The following is an 18,153-nucleotide window of genomic DNA, read 5'->3' as shown; positions in this document are numbered from 1 at the left end:
TGGATGGCTGAGGCTGACCGCATGGCTGGACACTACGGTCAGCCCCGCACCGCCGCTGTCCGGGAAGCCCAGCGGGGGGCCATCCGGATCCGGGAAGCCCTGCGGGAGAGCTTCCAGGTGGAGGAGGAGGAGGACTGACCTCTCCCTGCATGCCCCACCGGGGCCTTCTTCCACCCTACCCTCCCCTTCCCCTTTCCCCTCCCTACCTACTGTCAAATAAAGACACCTGTTTTTCAAACAAAAACGTCTGTTTATTTCACAGAACTGGGGTGGGGGGAGGGAGGAATGAAGGTGGGAGAAGGGAGGGGGAAACCTGGGACGAGGGAGCTGGAAGGGGAGGGGAGGGAAGGGAGGAAGGGAAAGGAAAGCTCAGGGGTGGGAGTCCGGCTGCCTCTCCCGTCTCGCCACACTGCGGGTCCGGGGGCGTCGGTGGGGAATGGTTGTGGAGGGGGGGGCAGAGAGGACGGGGGTGTGGAGGAAGCAGGAGCGGAAGCAGGAGCGGAAGCAGGAGGAGCAGGGGGAGCAGGGGGAGCAAGAGGGGGAGAAAGAGGGGGAGCAGGGGGAGCAAGAGGGGGAGCAGGGGGAGGAGGAAATGGAAAGCGGTCCAGCAGGCTCTGGAGGTGGCCTCGCAGGGCACGGCCCTGCTCCTCCAGGGCCTCCAGACTCCTCTGGCGCAGCCTGAGGTCCTCCTGGACCCAGTGGTCCTGGAGACGGAGCTGTCGGTCCAGGAACCGGAGATGCCGCCTCTGGTAGTCCTCCTGGTTCCTGGCTGTCCTGCTTGCCCGGGCGCGGGCGGCTGCTGCAGGCGGTGTGGTGCGCCCTGCAGGCCCCGGTGCTGCAGCTGTGGTGCAAGAAGACCAGCGGTCAATGACCCCAGGGGCCCAGGTGTGTGAAACCCAGCTCCCCTCTGCAAGGCCAGGGCCCCTGCAGGATCCCCAGCTGCTGCTCCGTGGTGGGCAAGGCCCAGGCGCACGGTCCCGGGGCTCCCTCTCGCCCCAGCCCCCCGTACACATAAGGGGAACACGAGGGTACTCACAGGTGGACGCCTCCCCGGCCTCTGATGATGCAGGCGAGCGGCTCTGTGGGGTGCCTCGGGGGTCCCGGGTCCTGGGAAGGCTGGCGGCAGGCTCCTGGCTCTCAGAGCCCTCCTCCTCCTCCTCCGTCTCCAGGAGCGGTCCCTCTGCCCCGGGGTCAATCACGTCCCGGGGGGCAGGGACGGCATGAGGCCCCAGGATGCGGTCCAGGGCATGGAAGTGGGGGCAGGCCTCCGGGTCAGCCCCTGGCAGGCAGGCCCGGGAGTAGGACTGCCGCAAGTCCTTAATTTTGCAGCGCACCTGCTCCCGGCTGCGCTGGTGGCCCCTGGCGGCCAGACTGGCAGCCATGCGTCCATAGATGGCCGCGTTCCGGTGGCTAGTGCGGAGATCGTGTACATTGGAGGCTTCCCCCCAAACCTCGATGAGGTCCACGATCTCCGCACTTGACCAGGCGGGCGCCCGCCTTTTGCGCCCCCGGGCAGGCTCCCGGGAGCCGCCAGGCTGGTCGTGGGGAGCAGTGGAGGGCTGGGAACCCTCAGATGGCTGGCTCATGGTGTGGCAGGTGCAGGCTGTGCAGGCACGGGTGCTTGCAGCCTTGCAACTGGCACAAAGTGAGTAGCCAGCCCGTGGCCCTTTAAGGGCTCCGGGGCCGGGAGGGGGGCAATAGAGTTTCCCTGGTGTTGGCCAGAGTGGCCACCAGGGAAACCTGGGAAGCCTTAGCCTCCCACTAGTTCGAACTAAAGGGCTACACAACCCTTAGTTCGAACTAGCTAGTTCGAACTAGGCGTTAGTCCTCGTAAAATGAGGATTACCTAGTTCGAACTAAGCGCTCCGTTAGTTCGAATTAAGTTCGAACTAACGGAGCGCTAGTGTAGCGCCTAGGAAAGTTAGTTCGAACTAACGTCCGTTAGTTCGAACTAACTTTCTAGTGTAGACATACCCTGGGCTTCTAAATTGACTGTTTGTTTGCAGCCCTGCCCTGACCTAGGGCCAGGGCCCTTTACTGTGTTTGCTGCCCCTGCCTGAAACAAGGCATAGGCTTCTGAACTTGTAAACTGACTCTTTGTTTGCTGCCCTGCCCTGAACCAGGGTCAGGGCCCTCAGAACTGTTATAACTGTGTTTCTCACTTCCCCACCCTGACCTAGGGCTGGGCTCTTTACTGAGTTTGCTGCCCTACCTGAAACCAGGCTTGGGCCCTGGGACTTATAGACTAACTATGTTTGTTTGCTGCCCTGCCCTGACCTCGGGCCAGGGCTGTTTAATGGGATTTATTTGTTGCTCTGCCTGAAGCAAGGCAGGGCTCTGAACCGTTTGTCTCTTGCTCACTCTGAGGCAAGGCCAGGCTCAGAACTGTTTGCCTCTCACCTACCCTGAAGCAAGACCGGACTTGGAACCATTTGCTTCTTGCCCCACCCTGAACCAAGACTGGGGTACTGGACTACTGACTGCCCTCTTGTTGTTGTTGCTCACCTGAGATCTGGGCTTGGACTTCTGACTTGGTGGTTTGTTTTAATCCCAACTGTACTGGGATGGAGTGGCCCACCCACTGACCCAGAGGTGGAGGAGCCCCTCCGGGAGGCCTAACCAGCTACAGTGCAGCAGATGGATAGACACTGAGAAAGAGGACTCACTCCACTGAATGGCCTGAAGTGTATGGAATGGAGCCTATAAGCCACCCATCCCTGACTATTAGGCCAGAGCTCTTGACCCAGTTGACCCATGTAAAGGAGGCCACCGAGTAGATTGCCTAGCAAGCCTCCAGCTGCACCAGGTTGCTCAGATCCTGGACCACAAGGTACATGTCACTAGCATTCATTGACTGGACCACTCACAACTCTAGCTCCGCAATAAGACTTTAATAACAAGACTGTACAACTGGCTTGACAGTGGATGGTCTTGATGTGCCCCTTGACTGAAGCTGACAGGTTCAGATAGATTCAGTTGAGCATGAGCAATCCTTCCGTGGTAGTATACTGTGCCTGGAGAAAACCCACAAACTATGGCCCTAGAGGAGTAAGAATGCAGTTATGTTCTGATTCTGCAATGACCCCTGCACAAATGCAACTTCTCTGACAGGAATCACAGCCGGTAGCAGAGCCAGGATTCTAATGAGCACCAGACAGCCTATAGCAGGCTACCTGACTTGCTGTACTACATGACTTGTGAGAAGAGGCAGCCAACCAGCTCTTAAGCTGGAGGCTTGTGGCAGCTCACAACATTTGCCAATAGCTGTGATAACTTTTGTGCCAACTCGTTCCCAGCTGTCAGCCCCGTTCTGCTCTTGCTTTTGCTTCACTCCAGGTAACCCAGCTCTGACATTTGGCTCTACTGCCTGCCTTTGTCTCTGGCCTCTGACTCTCGTTCTGACCCTCAGCTATTGTTCCTGGCTACTAACTCCTGCTCTAGACCAAATGGGCCTGACTCCTTGTAATGTTACTGGATTTTAAAGTGAGAAGTCAAATCACTGCTTCCCCATGGGGGATAGGGGTTGCCCTAAACATCAGTACAAAGGGGGCCATGTGAGGTGTGACATGAAAGCTTATGTTCTACTGATTCTGTATATACCATTCATGTACTTGTATGATATCTGTATGTGGAGTTATAAACATATACTCTGTGTTGATGTTTGAAATTTCTCTGTCTCAGACAGAGCAATAGGCAAAGAACGTTCAGCCAGTGGCTATGCTAATTAGCAAAGCTCCAGGGACAATGAATCTCTAGGTGTCAATACACACTTGAGGAATGTGACTGATACCTGCAAACCAGCCTGGGCATAATGGCTGCCAGCATGTGAAACAGAGATAAGTCACTCAACCATGTGACCTGCTCTGGCCAGGAGGATGCCAGAATAGGTATATAAGTGCTATGTGGCACCCTCCATGTTGTTTTCAGTTCAGCTCCTGATTCCAGATGCAGCCTTGCAGGGAACAATGAGCCAGAAAGAACTGTGGACCATCCTGACATAGGATGTACACCAGAGACTTTTAAGATAGCAGTTTATAACATCTCTGCTAAGAGCCTATATCGAGAACTGGGTGGTTCAATGCATGTACTGTATTCTCCTTAACAATCTTACTCTCATGCTTTTCTTTCCTTTAGTAATAAACCTTTAGATTTTAGATTCTAAAGGATTGGCTCAGAGTGATCTTGTGGGTAAGATCCAGAGTATAAATTTATTGGGACCTGTGGCTGGTTCTTGGGACCGGAAGAACCTGTTCAGGGTAGGTGAGATTGGGTTCTATAACCCCTCACCTTTGTGGTAGGCCCTGGGCTGATTGGGGCATAGGAAGAGCTAGGGATTTTGCTCATGAGGTTTCTGGCTGGCCAGATTGACAGCTAAAGCACTTGGTGTGACTAGTTTGTGGCGTATTTGGGAAGATTTCCAGTCTGGGGCTGTAAGGAGCCCTGAGTTTGAGCAATTCGCCCTCAGCTGTGCCCAGACCTGGCCAGGTCCATCACACTCCTGCTCCAACAACTAGGCTCAACTGCACTTGAATTGTCTTTGACCCTTGCATCAGTGTGGTGAACCTCTGATATAAGAGGGACTCTGTGTAGATGAAGGGGTCTGTCTACATGGAGCTTGTTGTATGATCAGAGCCATAAAACATGTTATGTTATATACAGAAACTTGTGGTAGTGGTTATCTTTGCCAGCAACAGGGATTGAGCTAGGACCCTGTAGATCTAAGGGTGCAGCTACACAACAGGGCTTAACTCGAATAAGCTATGTAAATTGAGCTACATCATTTGCATAGTTTATTTCAAAATAGATTATTTCGAAATTGGGAGTGTCTACAAAGCACTTATCTCAAACTAGAGCACTCTTTCTCTGACTTCCCTTACTCCTCATACAATGAAGGTTACAAGAGTCGGAGTTAGAAGTCTTCCAGCTTGACAGTATTTTGACATTATTTTGAAATAACTCCCTACTATATAGATGCGGACTAAGTTATTTCGAAATAACACTAATTATTTCAAAATAACGTTGCTGTGTAGACGTACCCTAAGAGAGCATACATTTCTACAGTTTGAGCTAAAGAGTAAGGCTCCCAAGTTGACAGGTATAATAGACCCATATCCTCCATGGGTCATGCACAGATGAAAAGCATGTAACATGCACTGAATAAAGGTTATATGTGTACAGTGAAGCAGATTTTAAACTTAATGAAAAATCTATAGCTTGATATGTGATTTCCAAATGCAGCCAAATCCAGTGTTCCCTGAGATGCAGAAATACCACCCCTAAGCTGTTTCATCCTTGTCCAAGAAGGTTACAAGGCATTTTTTATAACAGGAAAAGTATTCTCCCTCTGACTTTTCCTCTTCCAATTAAAAAATGACTACGATCAAACATGGAAAGTGCAATCTTAAATATCAAAGTGTGAGATGCTGTGAGCAACTAAAATGTAAGACTATTAATGGAGAGTGTTATGCAAACATAGCTATAGTGGTTTGCAACTGGCACCAGCTTACAGCTGTTGCACTAACTATATATAACACTACATCTATGGGCTTGAAACTGTTTTAGAAATATCACTTAATTTAACCTTGCATAATCACTGTATGGTAAGTAGGCATTATCCCCATTTTACATAGAAGAACAATGAAGCATGTAAAACTTAACTTTGAGATTTTCAAAGGAGCCTAAAAATGTTACGCCCCCAAATACCATTGAAAGGGGCAGGCACCTAAATCCCATTGTTTGCACAGGTCACTTGATGGAACACTAAGGGTATGTCTATGCTACCCTCCTAGTTCAAACTAGGAGGGTAATGTAGGCATACCGCACTTGCAAATGAAGCCCGGGATTTGAATTTCCCGGGCTTCATTTGCATAAGTGGGGAGCCGCCATTTTTAAAACCCCGCTGGTTCGAACCCCGTGCAGCGCAGCTACACGGGGCTCGAACTAGGTAGTTCGGACTAGGATTCCTATTCCGAACTACCGGTACTCCTCATTCCACAAGTGCGGTATGCCTACATTACCCCGCTAGTTCGAACTAGCGGGGTAGTGTAGACATACCCTAATAGAGCACCAAATTCCTAGCTTCTATGGTCTCACTTCCAAAATTATCTTACATACCTGTCAAATTATGTTACTTTGCTAGTAAAGAACATGACTGGAGATGGAAAAACATTTAGAATTTGAAACAAAGAAAAAGAACAAGACTTAATTTACATAGTAATGTTAACAGCAAGTTAGGAATCAGTCAGGCTTTCTCATGACCTTCCTCATTTTGACATGTGGGCATAATTTTCTCCTATGAGTTTTGATGTCCTATTTTAGTAGATTGTCCTTTAATGACAATGTGTGCATTGTAGCTTTAAATTACCTCATTCAATGAGTTTTTCCCCTCATTTTCAGGGAAAAAATACTGTGTATATAGCAAACATGGTCCCTGTATTTTTGAACTGACATTTCATATATTTGAACAGGATAATATTGTGCTTGTAGAATAAGCTCAACCAATATATGTAGGGTTTTTAAACCCAGATTTTATGAGAGGTGAATGTTTTTTGAAAAATTTCTCATAACTTCTTGCTGTGATTCATTTATGTCTTCAGGAGTAGAAGGTCAAAATACCTTTCAGTCCTTGTAATTTATACAAACTAAGGGCCAGATGACCCTCTTTAACCCTCTTAGTCTGCATAGTATTAACTGGGGCTATGTTTACCCTGGTGCGATTTCGCGCAAAAGCGGCCGCTCTTGTGCAAAAACTTGTTGCCTGTCTACACTGACTGTGTGTTCTTGCGCAAGTAAACTGACATTCTAATGTATTAAATCAGGGCTTCTTGCACGAGAACTCTGATGTGCCAGCTCAGGAAGAAGCCCCTTTGCACAAGAGCTCTTCCAGAAGAGGCCAGTGTAGACAGGCAACATGAATATCTTGCACAAGAAAGCCTTATTGTTAAAATGGCCATCAGAGCTTTCTTGTGCAAGAGAGCGTCTACACTGGCATGGATGCTCTTGCGCGAAAGCACGTGGCAGTGTAGATGCTCTCTTTTGGAAGAGTTTTTGCACAAGAACTCTTCCGCAAAAGAGTTCTTGTGCAAGAAGTTGCCAATGTAGACGTAGCCTGGGTGAATAGTCCCTCTGAAATCACTGAAGTTCCTTGGAGTAAGGTAAATCAACTATGTCAGTGTTCTGTATGAGTGAGCTTTCTTAGGGTGCATCTAGACTACAGAGCTTTTCTGGAATACCAGAGGTATCCCAGAAAATCTCAGCCACATCCAAGGAATACGTCTGCTTTTCTGAAAAAAAGTCAGAAAAGTGGATGCATTTTGTCAGCATCCCTGTAAACCTCGTTTCACGAAGAAGAAGGGATGTTCCAAAAGAGGGTTTTTTCCAACATTTGGCCTCATGTAGATGGGCCACATTTTGGAAAAGCCACTTTTCAGAAGTAAATTGGAAAAAGATATGCAATTTGCGTGTGTTTCTTTTACCAATTTATCTTTGTAATGTAGACATAGCCTCAGAGTGAATTAGATGTAGTCATTGAAGCCCAGATCAAATAACAATATAGCTGAAGGTGTAAGCTGACTTTAATTATATGAATAAAAATATAAAGCAAACAGAAAAAAATCTTCCTAATCAACTTAATAACCTAGATTTTTGACAAGACTCAACAAGTCAGTGTCCAATAGTATGCACTTAAGATAGCATGCAGATAGAAAGACTGAGTTTATAACCAGTGTATTTGTACACATAACTACCTAATGGGCTGCTGGCAAATGAAAATATCCAGTTAGAGTGCAACCTTGGCAAGCGGGCACACAAATGACAAATCTTGGAAAATTGTGAACAAAAAGACAACTTGTGCTGGTAGATTTCTGTGTATGATTCCCTTGGCTTGTCTAACCTGCATCTATCTACTTAGCTCTCTGTCATCCTCAGCTGGTTGCACCCACTTATAATATGCCAGGATAGAATCATAGGCTATGTCTACACTGCAGGCTTCTTGCACAAGAAACTTTTTGCAGAAGAGATCTTTCGCAAAAACTTCTTGTGCAAGAGCGTGTCCACACTACAAAAGCACATAGCAAAAGTGATGCGTTTTTGTGCAAGAGAGCTTCCAGACTGCCTGGATGCTGTATTGAAAGAAAACTCTGATGGCTATTCACAGAATAGCCACCAGGGCACCTATGCTTTTTTCAGTTGGCTGTTTGTGCAAAACCCTCCTGTTGCCTGTCTACACACACCTTTTTGTGCAAGAATTCTTGCGCAGAAAGGAGTTATTCCTCATAGAAAGAGGCATACCTACACTGCAAAAAAAAAAAAAAAAAAAAAAAAAACCCTGTTCTTTTGATTTACTGTAAATTTACTAATGCAAAAAAGTGTTGAAGTGTGGGCGCCCTGCAGGGTTTTTGCGCAAAAACTGCAGTTTTTATGCAAAAACCCTGTAGTGTAGACATAGCCATAGAATCCTAGAACTGGAAAGGACCTCAAGAAGTCATCGAGTCCAGTCCCCTGTCCTTGCGGCAAGACCAAGCACTGACTACATCATCCCTGATACTATCAACCTGCTCTTAAATATCTCCAGTGATGGAAATTCTACAACCTCCCTAGACAACTTATTCCAGTATTTAACCATCTTGACAGTTAGGAATTTTTTCCTAATGTCCAAACTAAACCTCCCTTGCTTCCATTTAAGCCCATTTTTTTTCTTGTCTTATCATCAGAGGCTAAGGAGAACATTTTTTCTCCCTCCTTGTAACGCCCTTTTAGGGTGTGTCTAGACTACCTAGTTTTGTCGACAAAAGTGGACTTTTGTCGACAAAACTATACCAGCGTCTACACTACCGCTGAGTTCTGTCGACATAACGTTGACAGAACTCCGCGGTTTTGTCGACGCTGGTATACCTCATTTTACAAGGCATAACACCTTCTGTCGACAGAACTCTGTCGACAGAAGGTGTTATTGCCTGTAACGTTGCGTCCAGACTACGGAGTTCTGTCCACAAAGCAGCTTGCTTTGTCGACAGAACTCAATGTGTCTGGACGCTCTTTGTCGAAGGAAGTTTTGTCGACAGTATCTGTCGACAAAACTTCCGTCGACAAAACGCAGTAGTCTAGACGTACCCTTAGATACTTGAAAACTGCTATCATGTCCCCCCCTCAGTCTTTTTTCTAAAATGAACAAGCCCAATTATTTCAGTCTTCCTTCAGAGCCCATGTTTTCTAGACCCTTAATCATTTTTGTTGCTCTTCTCTGGACCTTCTTCAATTTCTCCACATCTTTCTTGAAATGTGGTGCCCAGAACTGGACACAATACTCCAATTGGGGCCTAATCAGCGCAGAGTAGAGAAGAAGAATAACTTCTCACGTCTTGCTCACAAAACTCCTGTTAATGCATCTCAAAATCAGGCTTGCTTTTTTTTGCAACAATGCAACATTGGTGACTCATGTTTAACTAGTGGTCCATTATGACCCCTTAGATCCCTTTCTGCAGTACGCCTTCCTAGACAGTCACTTCCCATTCTGTATGTGTGAAACTGATTATACCTTCCTAAGTAGAGTACTTTGCATTTGTCCTTATTCAACTTCATCCTATTTATCGCATACTGTTTCTCCAGTTTGTACAGATAATTTTGACCCTATCTTCCAAAGCATTTGCAACCCCTCGCACTTTATCATCTGCAAACTTAATAATCATACTCTCTATGCCATCACCTAAACTATTGAGCTACTCTCTGAGAGTATGTCTACACTACAAAGTTAGTTCGAACTAACGGACGTCAGTTCGAACTAACTTTCATAGGCGCTACACTAGCGCTCCGTTAGTTCGAATTTAAATCGAACTAACGGAGCGCTTAGTTCGAACTAGATAATCCTCATTTCATGAGGATTAAGCCTAGTTCGAACTAGCTAGTTCAAATTAAGGGGTGTGTAGCCCCTTAATTCAAACTAGTGGGAGGCTAGCCCTCCCCAGGTTTACCTGGTGGCCACTCTGGCCAACACCAGGGAAACTCTACTGCCCCCCTCCCGGTCCCGGACCACTTAAAGGGGCATGGGATGGCTACGGCGCCCGTGCCAGGTGCAAGCCTGTCAGCACCCAGCCAGCAGAGCCTGCACCTCGCACAGATCGAGCCACCCACCCGATGCCCCCTAGCCCTCCCCCTCATCCCAGGACCAGGCTGGCGGCTCCCGGGAGCTTGCCCGGGACCGCAAGAGGCGGGCACCCGCCTAGGCTAGTGCGGACATCGTGGACCTCGTCCACGATCTCCACACTAGGCACAGGAAAGTGGCCGGCTTGGGCAGGAGAGCTGCCAGCCTGCCCACCCAGGAGCAGGTGTGCAAGAGAATCAAGAGGGTCCACTGAGACCCCCGACCCTGAGTCCTGAGCTTACAATGGCCGTCCTGGGTCAGACCAAAGGTCCATCTAGCCCAGTAGCCTGTCTGCCGACAGCGGCCAACCCTAGGGACCCTGGAGGGGATGGACTGAAGACAGTGACCAAGCCATTTGTCTCGTGCCATCCCTCTCCAGCCTTCCACAAACTTTGGGCAGGGACACCACTCCTACCCCCTGGCTAATAGCACTCCATGGACCCAACCTCCATGACTTGATCTTACTTCCCTTTAAACTCTGTTCCAGTTCTAGCCTTCACAGCCTCCTGCAGCAAGAAGTTCCACAGGTTGACTCTTTGCTTTGTGAAGAACAACTTTCTGTTATTAGTTTGAAGCCTGCTACCCATTCCTTTCCTTTGGTGTCCTCTAGTCCTTCTTTATGGGAACTAATGAAGAACTTTTCTGTATGCACTGTCTCCACCCAACTCCTGCTTTTAGAGACCTCTATCCTGTCCCCCCTCAGTCTCCTCTTTTCTAAGCTGAAAAGTCCCAGTCTCTTTAGCCTCTCTTTATATGGGACCTGTTCCCAACCCCTGATCATTTTAGTTGCCCTCTCCTCTCCCAGCCTCTCTCTTCCCCTCTCCCACCTCCTTTTCTCCCCCAGTTTTGTTCAATAAAGAGAGATTCCATTTTGGAAGACACATTATCTTTATTTTGTACATCAAGAAGGGGGGCTAGGGAAGGGTAAGTGGAAGGAGGTGAGGGAGGAATGGGGCACGAGCCCCCGATGGGGAGTACTGGGCTGGCTCTGTGGGCTTCTGGGGGTGGAAGCTCTCCTGCAGCCCCCCAATTGCCCCTTCTCCCCAGATGGCAGCTTGCGGCAAGTTCAGCCGGGCTGATGGCCGAGTGCTGTGATGTGTCCAGTGTGGGCACTCAGGGCACTCCAAGCCAGGACTGCTTTGCAAGCGGGGCACCCCTGAGAACTGTCTGTCCATTGTGGGGTCGGGACCCTTTAAGCACAGCCCTTGGCTAGCCGGAGACAGCATCTCCGCGCTCTAAGTCCTCATCTGATGCCCTGCCAGCACTGCTTCCAGCCATCCTTAAGCCTGGTTCAGGGTCCACTTAATATGGACGCGCTTGTTCGAATTAGCAAAACGCTAATTCGAACTAGTTTTTAGTTCTAGATGCGTTAGTTCGAATTAGCTTAGTTCGAATTAAGTAGTTTGAACTAAGTTAGTTCGAATTAACGTTGTAGTGTAGACGTACCCTGAAAATTGTTATCTAGCGAGTTATGAACCCATTTATTGTAGCCCCATCTATGTTGTATTTCCTTAGTTTATTGATAAGAAGGTCGTGCAAGACCATGTCAAATGCATTACTAAAGTCTAGGTACACCACATCCACCACTTCTCCTTTATTCACAAGCATGTTTGGATTGTTCGCAGTGGTGGTTTAAACTAGAATCTGTGGTTCAAAATCAATGTCTCTACTCATTGACTGAACTAAAAGACTCATTTCTGTTAGCTCAAGGTCAGTAGCTGATTCATACACACATTCATTGTTCAGCCACTAAACAGACAGGGCACCACTATGTAAGTGAAGGATATGTTACACTTTCATAAACAAGGACAATCTTTGCAACCGATATAGACATTACACATACACACAATTCTCAGAAAACTTTTATGTCGACTATGCCTGTGCAAGGACTTTAGAACTGAGCTTCTGGCTGTTTTACAGTGCCACATCTCATTCCATTTGATGCTATATAGCAAGCAATTTGTGGGGGGGAAAAGTTAAAATAATCTCTCTAATGACTTTACCTATTATTCTCATTGTTGTATTATCTGAGAACCTCAAAAACATTAATGAATATATCCTGAAGGTATTCCTGTCAAATAGGAAAGTATTGTATTTATTTTAGAGATGTTGAACTATGACAAAGGAAGGGTAAAGATCAGCTCTTCAGCTGGTGTAAATCTGTTTAGACCTGTTGCTGATCTGACCCTGGATGATTTATCAGCAGTTATCAAAGGTCACAGAAGAAATTTGTGGCAGGCCCAAGACTGAACCCAGAATTCCTTTATAGTGCCTTAATCACATGGCTTCCTTCCTTCTCTGTTCCAAGATATCAGCCTTGCAAAAAATGTAGCAACACAGATTCAAAATCTACATGCCCACCCCCTTTACCATGTTGATGGATGATACTGTATCTTGGAAGAGAAAAAGTGTGTAATATTGCAGTGCATACATAATTGCACTGCAGTTACATGCAGTTTGGAAAAGCACTATTTGATTAAACCTGGTCTTATGATGAAGCCACAAGAGAGTCTCAGGTCAATTTAGCCATCTCCATTCATACTAAAATGATTCAGACTCCAACTGGCCAACTTACTGTATTCAAGAAGGATGGGGAAAAAAACCTATACAGATCATTTCCCTCTCCTCCATAATTTTTAAGATCTTAATCACTCCTTTTTATTATTTCTCTATAATTGAATTATATAAAGTAATTTGGGATAGAGTCTGTGTGAGTGCAGCTAAACAGAATGGATATGTTGTATAGTAATATTCAGCACAGTTGAATTGTAAGTTTTCTTCTCTTTTCATTCTAAAAACCGTTGTATATATTGGAGTGCAATGGCTGCCACATTCTACTACAGAGTTGACTAGTAGTCTAATGATTCTGTTGCGGCCTAATGGTTATAGGGGTACAAATTATAGGACTCTTTATGGAGTGGAGGTTGCAAGTAGTCAGCTAGTGCAAACCCCAAAGGCAGGTGGAGTTGTCAGAAATGAACAGATTAGCAGAGCAAGCCCTGATTCAGCCCAGTCCCTGCTTCAACGAAGCTTCAAAGAAGCTTCAATGAAGCAACAGCTGCAATTTCAAACCTATTTCACTGATACAATGCCCAGGGGCGAGCCAACAATGTAAAACTGTCTGTCCATTTGCAGGGGTTCTGCAGTTTTTGGTGGTGCAGGGAGCTATAATCTGCATTTCTTTACATCAACGGGAGTGAATCAAATTCAGTCCATAAAGTGATTTGCAACCTGTAGAATTAAAATTGCTCTCTGAATGCAAAGTATTATTATTCTCCTTTGGGCTTCTAACTCTTTTCCTGTGGACCAGAAAACAATCTTGATAGATAGCAAAAAGCAAAAGTTGGAGACCACAACATTTTCATAAGATTTTCAGCAGTTTTTGCCTTGTTAAAATATTGCCCTATTAGCCTGAAGCTTCTGGATGTAGTAATTGGACCAGCTCCTTAAACTGGCTTTGGAAATATGTATTTGGGAGGGGATCAAAGAAAGGGTGAGATAGCAGAGTTTACCAGTTCCCACTATCTGGGTAGAGGTTGACGTAATTTAAGCATCTGTGGTAACTCTAGCTTGCTAAGCCAGACTGGAAGCCAATCTGATCTCTTTTATAACAGTGTCTTTGAGTGATTCATTCATTTATTCAAATAAGAACAGAACCAGTTTATTAGGCTAGCCAGCACTTTTGGCATTTGGTAATATCTACATTTTTTATGTATAGGTTAGATTAATTGTACTACATTCAGTTCCTGTGTTTGCACTAGGTTAGCATTAATAGCTGTCTTATTGACATCACTGGTTATTTAGGAGATAGAACACTGGGGAGTGACATGGGCCATTTATAATTTTTTTTTTTAAACAAAAAACTGTTTTCAGATGCAGAAGGGAGACAACTTCACACAATTAGAGATTGGTTGTGTCTTCTCAGGACTGACTCCTGTGGGAGTAAGCCATGTGAAAGGGGATAGGAAAGAGGCAAGACTCTATCACCTCTGACTCCCATTAGGTTCCGGTGCAATTCTCGTGAGTCTGATATGCCATTGTATGGCATGGTATGGTACACCCCTTACACATTCAGCCTTGGAGTGCATCTACACAGCACAGTTATTTCAAAATAACTGGCGTTATTTTGAAATAACAATGCGAGTGTCTACACAGAAATTCTGTTATTTCAAAATAATTTTGAAATTATTTTAAAATCTGTAAACCTCATTCCACAAGGAAAATGCTTATTCCGAAATAGATATTTTGGAATAGCAGTAGTGTGTATGCTCCACTGCTGCTATTTCAAAATAGCACCTCTCCAGGGCCATTCAAAGTAATTACTCCCCAGTGCCTACTGGGGCTCTAAATCAAGGTAGCACATCCACATTAGGGAAGTCTGCCTTGGACTAATTTTGAGGCTTCCCTGTAGTGTAGACGTGCTATTTTGAAACAAGCTATTTCCCCAAAAAGAAAAAATTCCAAAATAAATTCCAAAATAGCTTATTTCGAAATAAGCATGCTGTGTAGACTTACCTGTGTGACCCTTAGCTAAAAGTCACAACTAAGCAGTAAAGGAACAGATTATGTTTACTGATATTGACTACACAATAGAAATGAATGCCTGTCCTTTTAGATCAGTGTTTCTCAAAGTGATCCACGAAACCACTCTGAGAAACCTACTAACTGGCCAATCTGGTGAATTTATTTACCAGCTCTGCTAGGGCCACAGAGCCTTGCAGCTCCCAGGTTACGTCTACATAGCACTGTAGTTTTGGAATAACTGACATTATTCCAAAACAACATACTTTGCATCTGCAATACAAGCAGTTATTTCAACATAACGTCAAAATAATGTTGAGCTGGAGGACTTCTTACTCTGACTCCTGTAACCCTCGTTTTATGAGGAGTAAGGGAAGACAGAGGAAGAGTGCTCTTCCTTGAACTTCTTGCTGCGTAGACAGTGCCAAAAGCCAAAATAAGCTATTTTCACTTGAGCTACGCAATTGATGTAGCTGAAATTACGTAGCTTATTTCAGCTTTAGTCCTGCTATATAGACGTACCCCCATTGGTTCTGGTTTGCCATTTGCACCCAAGGGGAGCTGCGGGAAGTGGCGGCCCATCCCATGCTGTATCCAGCAGCTTCCCTTTGCCTGCAAACCGGAGCCAATGGGAGCCACGAGGCTCCCTGGCTGCAGAGCTGGTAAATAAACACAATGGATTGCCCATTTAGCAGGTTTCTCAGAGTGATTTCACAGACCATTTTGAGAAACACTGTCTTAGACTATTGGGACTGTGTGTGTGTGTGTGTGTGTGTGTGTGTGTGTGTGCGCGCGCGCGCGTGGGTGGCCGGCCGGCCGGCCGGCCGGCTAGCTAGCCGGCCATAGGCTTGATTCTAACCAGGGACTCTGGCTGTATCTTCCACAGACATTATAAAAAATACCTTAAAATAGAACAGGTTTGAAAGTATCCATGCATGCAGCAGGAGCATTACGCAGATCCCACCAGATACAATTTGTTATTTAAGCCAAATATGTCATTTGAAGGTGAACTAAACAGGGTAGGACCTTTTTTTGCTGATACAAGCTGCATACTTTGGAAGATACATGCTCATTTCCTAGAAGCTGGCTAACCATGTACAGATTGTTAAAGCCTGAGTGACCTTTTCAAGATAAGTGCTTAGTACATTAAATGAGTTGTGCTTTGTCATCCACGTGACAGATGTTTGATTTTGTTGGCATTTACAGGAATGTACAAACAATTACAGCTCTAATTGTTTATTCGTTACAGAACGTGATGTTACCTTACATTACATATTCATCAGTTATTTAGTATGGCACAACTTGTTTTCCTTATTGTTCTTATATAACTTAATAAACAATTGCAAAAATATAAGCAGGGAAATTTTGTTCTTAGAAAAGGTCATTTCTTTCTGACAGATGATGTTCAAGTGCCATAAAGATGACTTACAGAAGTCCCAGACCATAATGAATTTTTACTATACATTTCAGAGAAAGTAAGTAAATGTAATGGTGTCAGCAGAGTGAATATGTGGACAAAGCTGGCAGCGGGGTTTGTTGCAAGGGAAAGTACCAGGGTTGGTATTAGTGTGGTATGTCCTGTGGATCTCTACCAAGCATTTATAAACCTCAACTACCCACCTGGAGAAATAAAAAAGCAAATTGAAAGAGCCAAATGAATACCTAGAAACCATCTACTACAAGACAGACCCAAGAAAACCAACAATAGAAAACCACTTGTCATCACCTACAGCTCCCAACTTATACCTGTTGTGACGGACCGGGCCGTGTCTGGGCACAGCTTAGGGCGTCCGCTCAGGGCGAATTGCTCAAATCCGGGGCTCTTTACAGTCCCCCTGACTGGCGACCTCTCCAAACAGGCCACAAACCAGTCTCACAGAGCGCTTCAGCTGCCTGCCTGAAGCCTCCAGAGCAAAACCCCTCTGACACCCCAGCAATATCCGTGCCCCAGATGGCCCCGGGCCTATACACAGGTGGGGGGTCCTAGCACCCAATCCCACCTACCCCGAACAAGTCCTGTCCGGTTCCAAGAAACCAGCCACAGATCCCTGGTCAATTTACCCTCTGGATCTTACCCACAAATCACGCTGGGCCAATCCTTTAGAATCTAAAACTAAAGGTTTATCAACACAAGAAAGAAAAGCATGAGAGTAAGGTTATTAAAGTACAGTACGTTACATGCACCGAATTTCCCAGTTCTCGATGCAGGCTCTAGCAGAGATGTTGCAGCTGCTGGTTTAAAAGTTCTTATTGCACATCCTGAGATCAGGATGGGTTCACAGGTCTTCCGGGCTCTTCAATCCCTGCAGTGCTGCCTCTGGGATGAAGTGCTGAGCTGAGAACAAAATGGCATCGACCACATGGCCTCTTTATACTCCTTCCTGGCCTCTTCTAGTCTGCAGCAAGTCACCTGGTCAGAGGCCAATCTCTGCTGGCAGCCCTTGGGTCTCCGCCCTCCTGCTTTAGGTGTGTCTTTGGGCCATCAAGGGCCATTGTTCCACAGGGCTTTGCTACCCAGCCTGTCCATAGCAATGCTCAACCACATTCACAGAAATATTCAGCTTCCACACATATTACAGATTCCTACCTACACACATAGACATTATACATTCACATAAATAGCGTACATAAGATCAACAAACAATTCAATCCCCATTCAATCCCCCCATACCAATTTCTGGGGCCAACACCCCCACCCAGGGGTGCAGCAGCGATCTGGCTGCTTCCCTCCAATTCAGCAACGTGACACCTGTCCAACACATTATCAATAGATTACAGCCTATACTGGAACAGGACACTAAACTCCAAGAAGCTCTGGGAGACAGACCCATAGTCTCCTATAGACAACCACCTAACCTCAAGATGATTCTTACCAACAACCACAGGACATACCACACTAATACCAACCCTGGTACTTTCCCTTGCAACAAACCCCGCTGCCAGCTTTGTCCACATATTCACTCTGCTTACACCATTATTGGGCCTAACCAAGTGAGTTACAAGATCAAGAATACATATTCCTGCGCCTCCAGAAATATAATCTATGCTATCATGTGCCGAAAGTGTCCGTCTGCTATGTACATTGGACAAACGTCTCAGACCCTTCGCCAAAGAATCAATGCCCACAAAACAGACATTAGACAGGATCACAAAGAAAAAACAGTTGCTTGTCATTTCAACCAGAAAGGACACAGTCTCAATGACCTGCTAACCTGCATCCTACTTCAGAAGACATTCAAATCTGCACTTGAAAGGGAATCCTCTGAACTGGCATTCATGCTAAAATTTGACACTCTCCACACTGGACTTAACAAAGACCCCAACTATCTTACACATTACAAAGATAGCTTCCCCAATTATCACCTCTAATACTATTTACTCACAGACATTTCCCCTTCCCCACCTCTAATATCATTAACTCACTGGCATTCACCTTCCTTCCCCCCCCCCCCCCCACATCCCCCTTCTGTTCTGTAATGTGATTTGTCCTTTTC

At 46.0% G+C, this 18,153-nt stretch overlaps 1 protein-coding gene across 1 annotated transcript; it reads right to left on the bottom strand.

Moving 5' to 3' along the window:
* Window positions 1-192: 192 nt before the first annotated feature.
* LOC142829009 (uncharacterized) lies at window positions 193-1,439 on the bottom strand. Its single transcript, XM_075926049.1, has 2 exons — window positions 1,037-1,439; window positions 193-841 (listed from the first exon to the last, which is right to left on the bottom strand). Exons 1-2 carry the CDS (start codon window positions 1,380-1,382, stop codon window positions 252-254), a joined length of 936 nt encoding a protein of 311 aa, XP_075782164.1. The 5' UTR covers window positions 1,383-1,439; the 3' UTR covers window positions 193-251.
* Window positions 1,440-18,153: the final 16,714 nt, after the last annotated feature.

This window comes from Pelodiscus sinensis, chromosome 4, assembly GCF_049634645.1.
Source record: "Pelodiscus sinensis isolate JC-2024 chromosome 4, ASM4963464v1, whole genome shotgun sequence".
Lineage (NCBI taxonomy): Eukaryota > Metazoa > Chordata > Testudines > Trionychidae > Pelodiscus > Pelodiscus sinensis.
The sequence above is the reverse complement of the archived record's forward strand: the minus strand, read 5'-3'. Positions and strand labels throughout refer to the sequence as shown.

What these genes read in the sequence shown, in the direction of transcription:
- LOC142829009 (XM_075926049.1), bottom strand. Translation starts at nt 1,382, where the DNA reads ATGGCTGCCAGTCTGGCCGCCAGGGGCCACCAGCGCAGCCGGGAGCAG. An exon ending in GGCCGGGGAGGCGTCCACCT is followed by an intron (nt 842 to 1,036) that starts GTGAGTACCCTC and finishes CTTGCACCACAG; the next exon opens with CTGCAGCACCGGGGCCTGCA.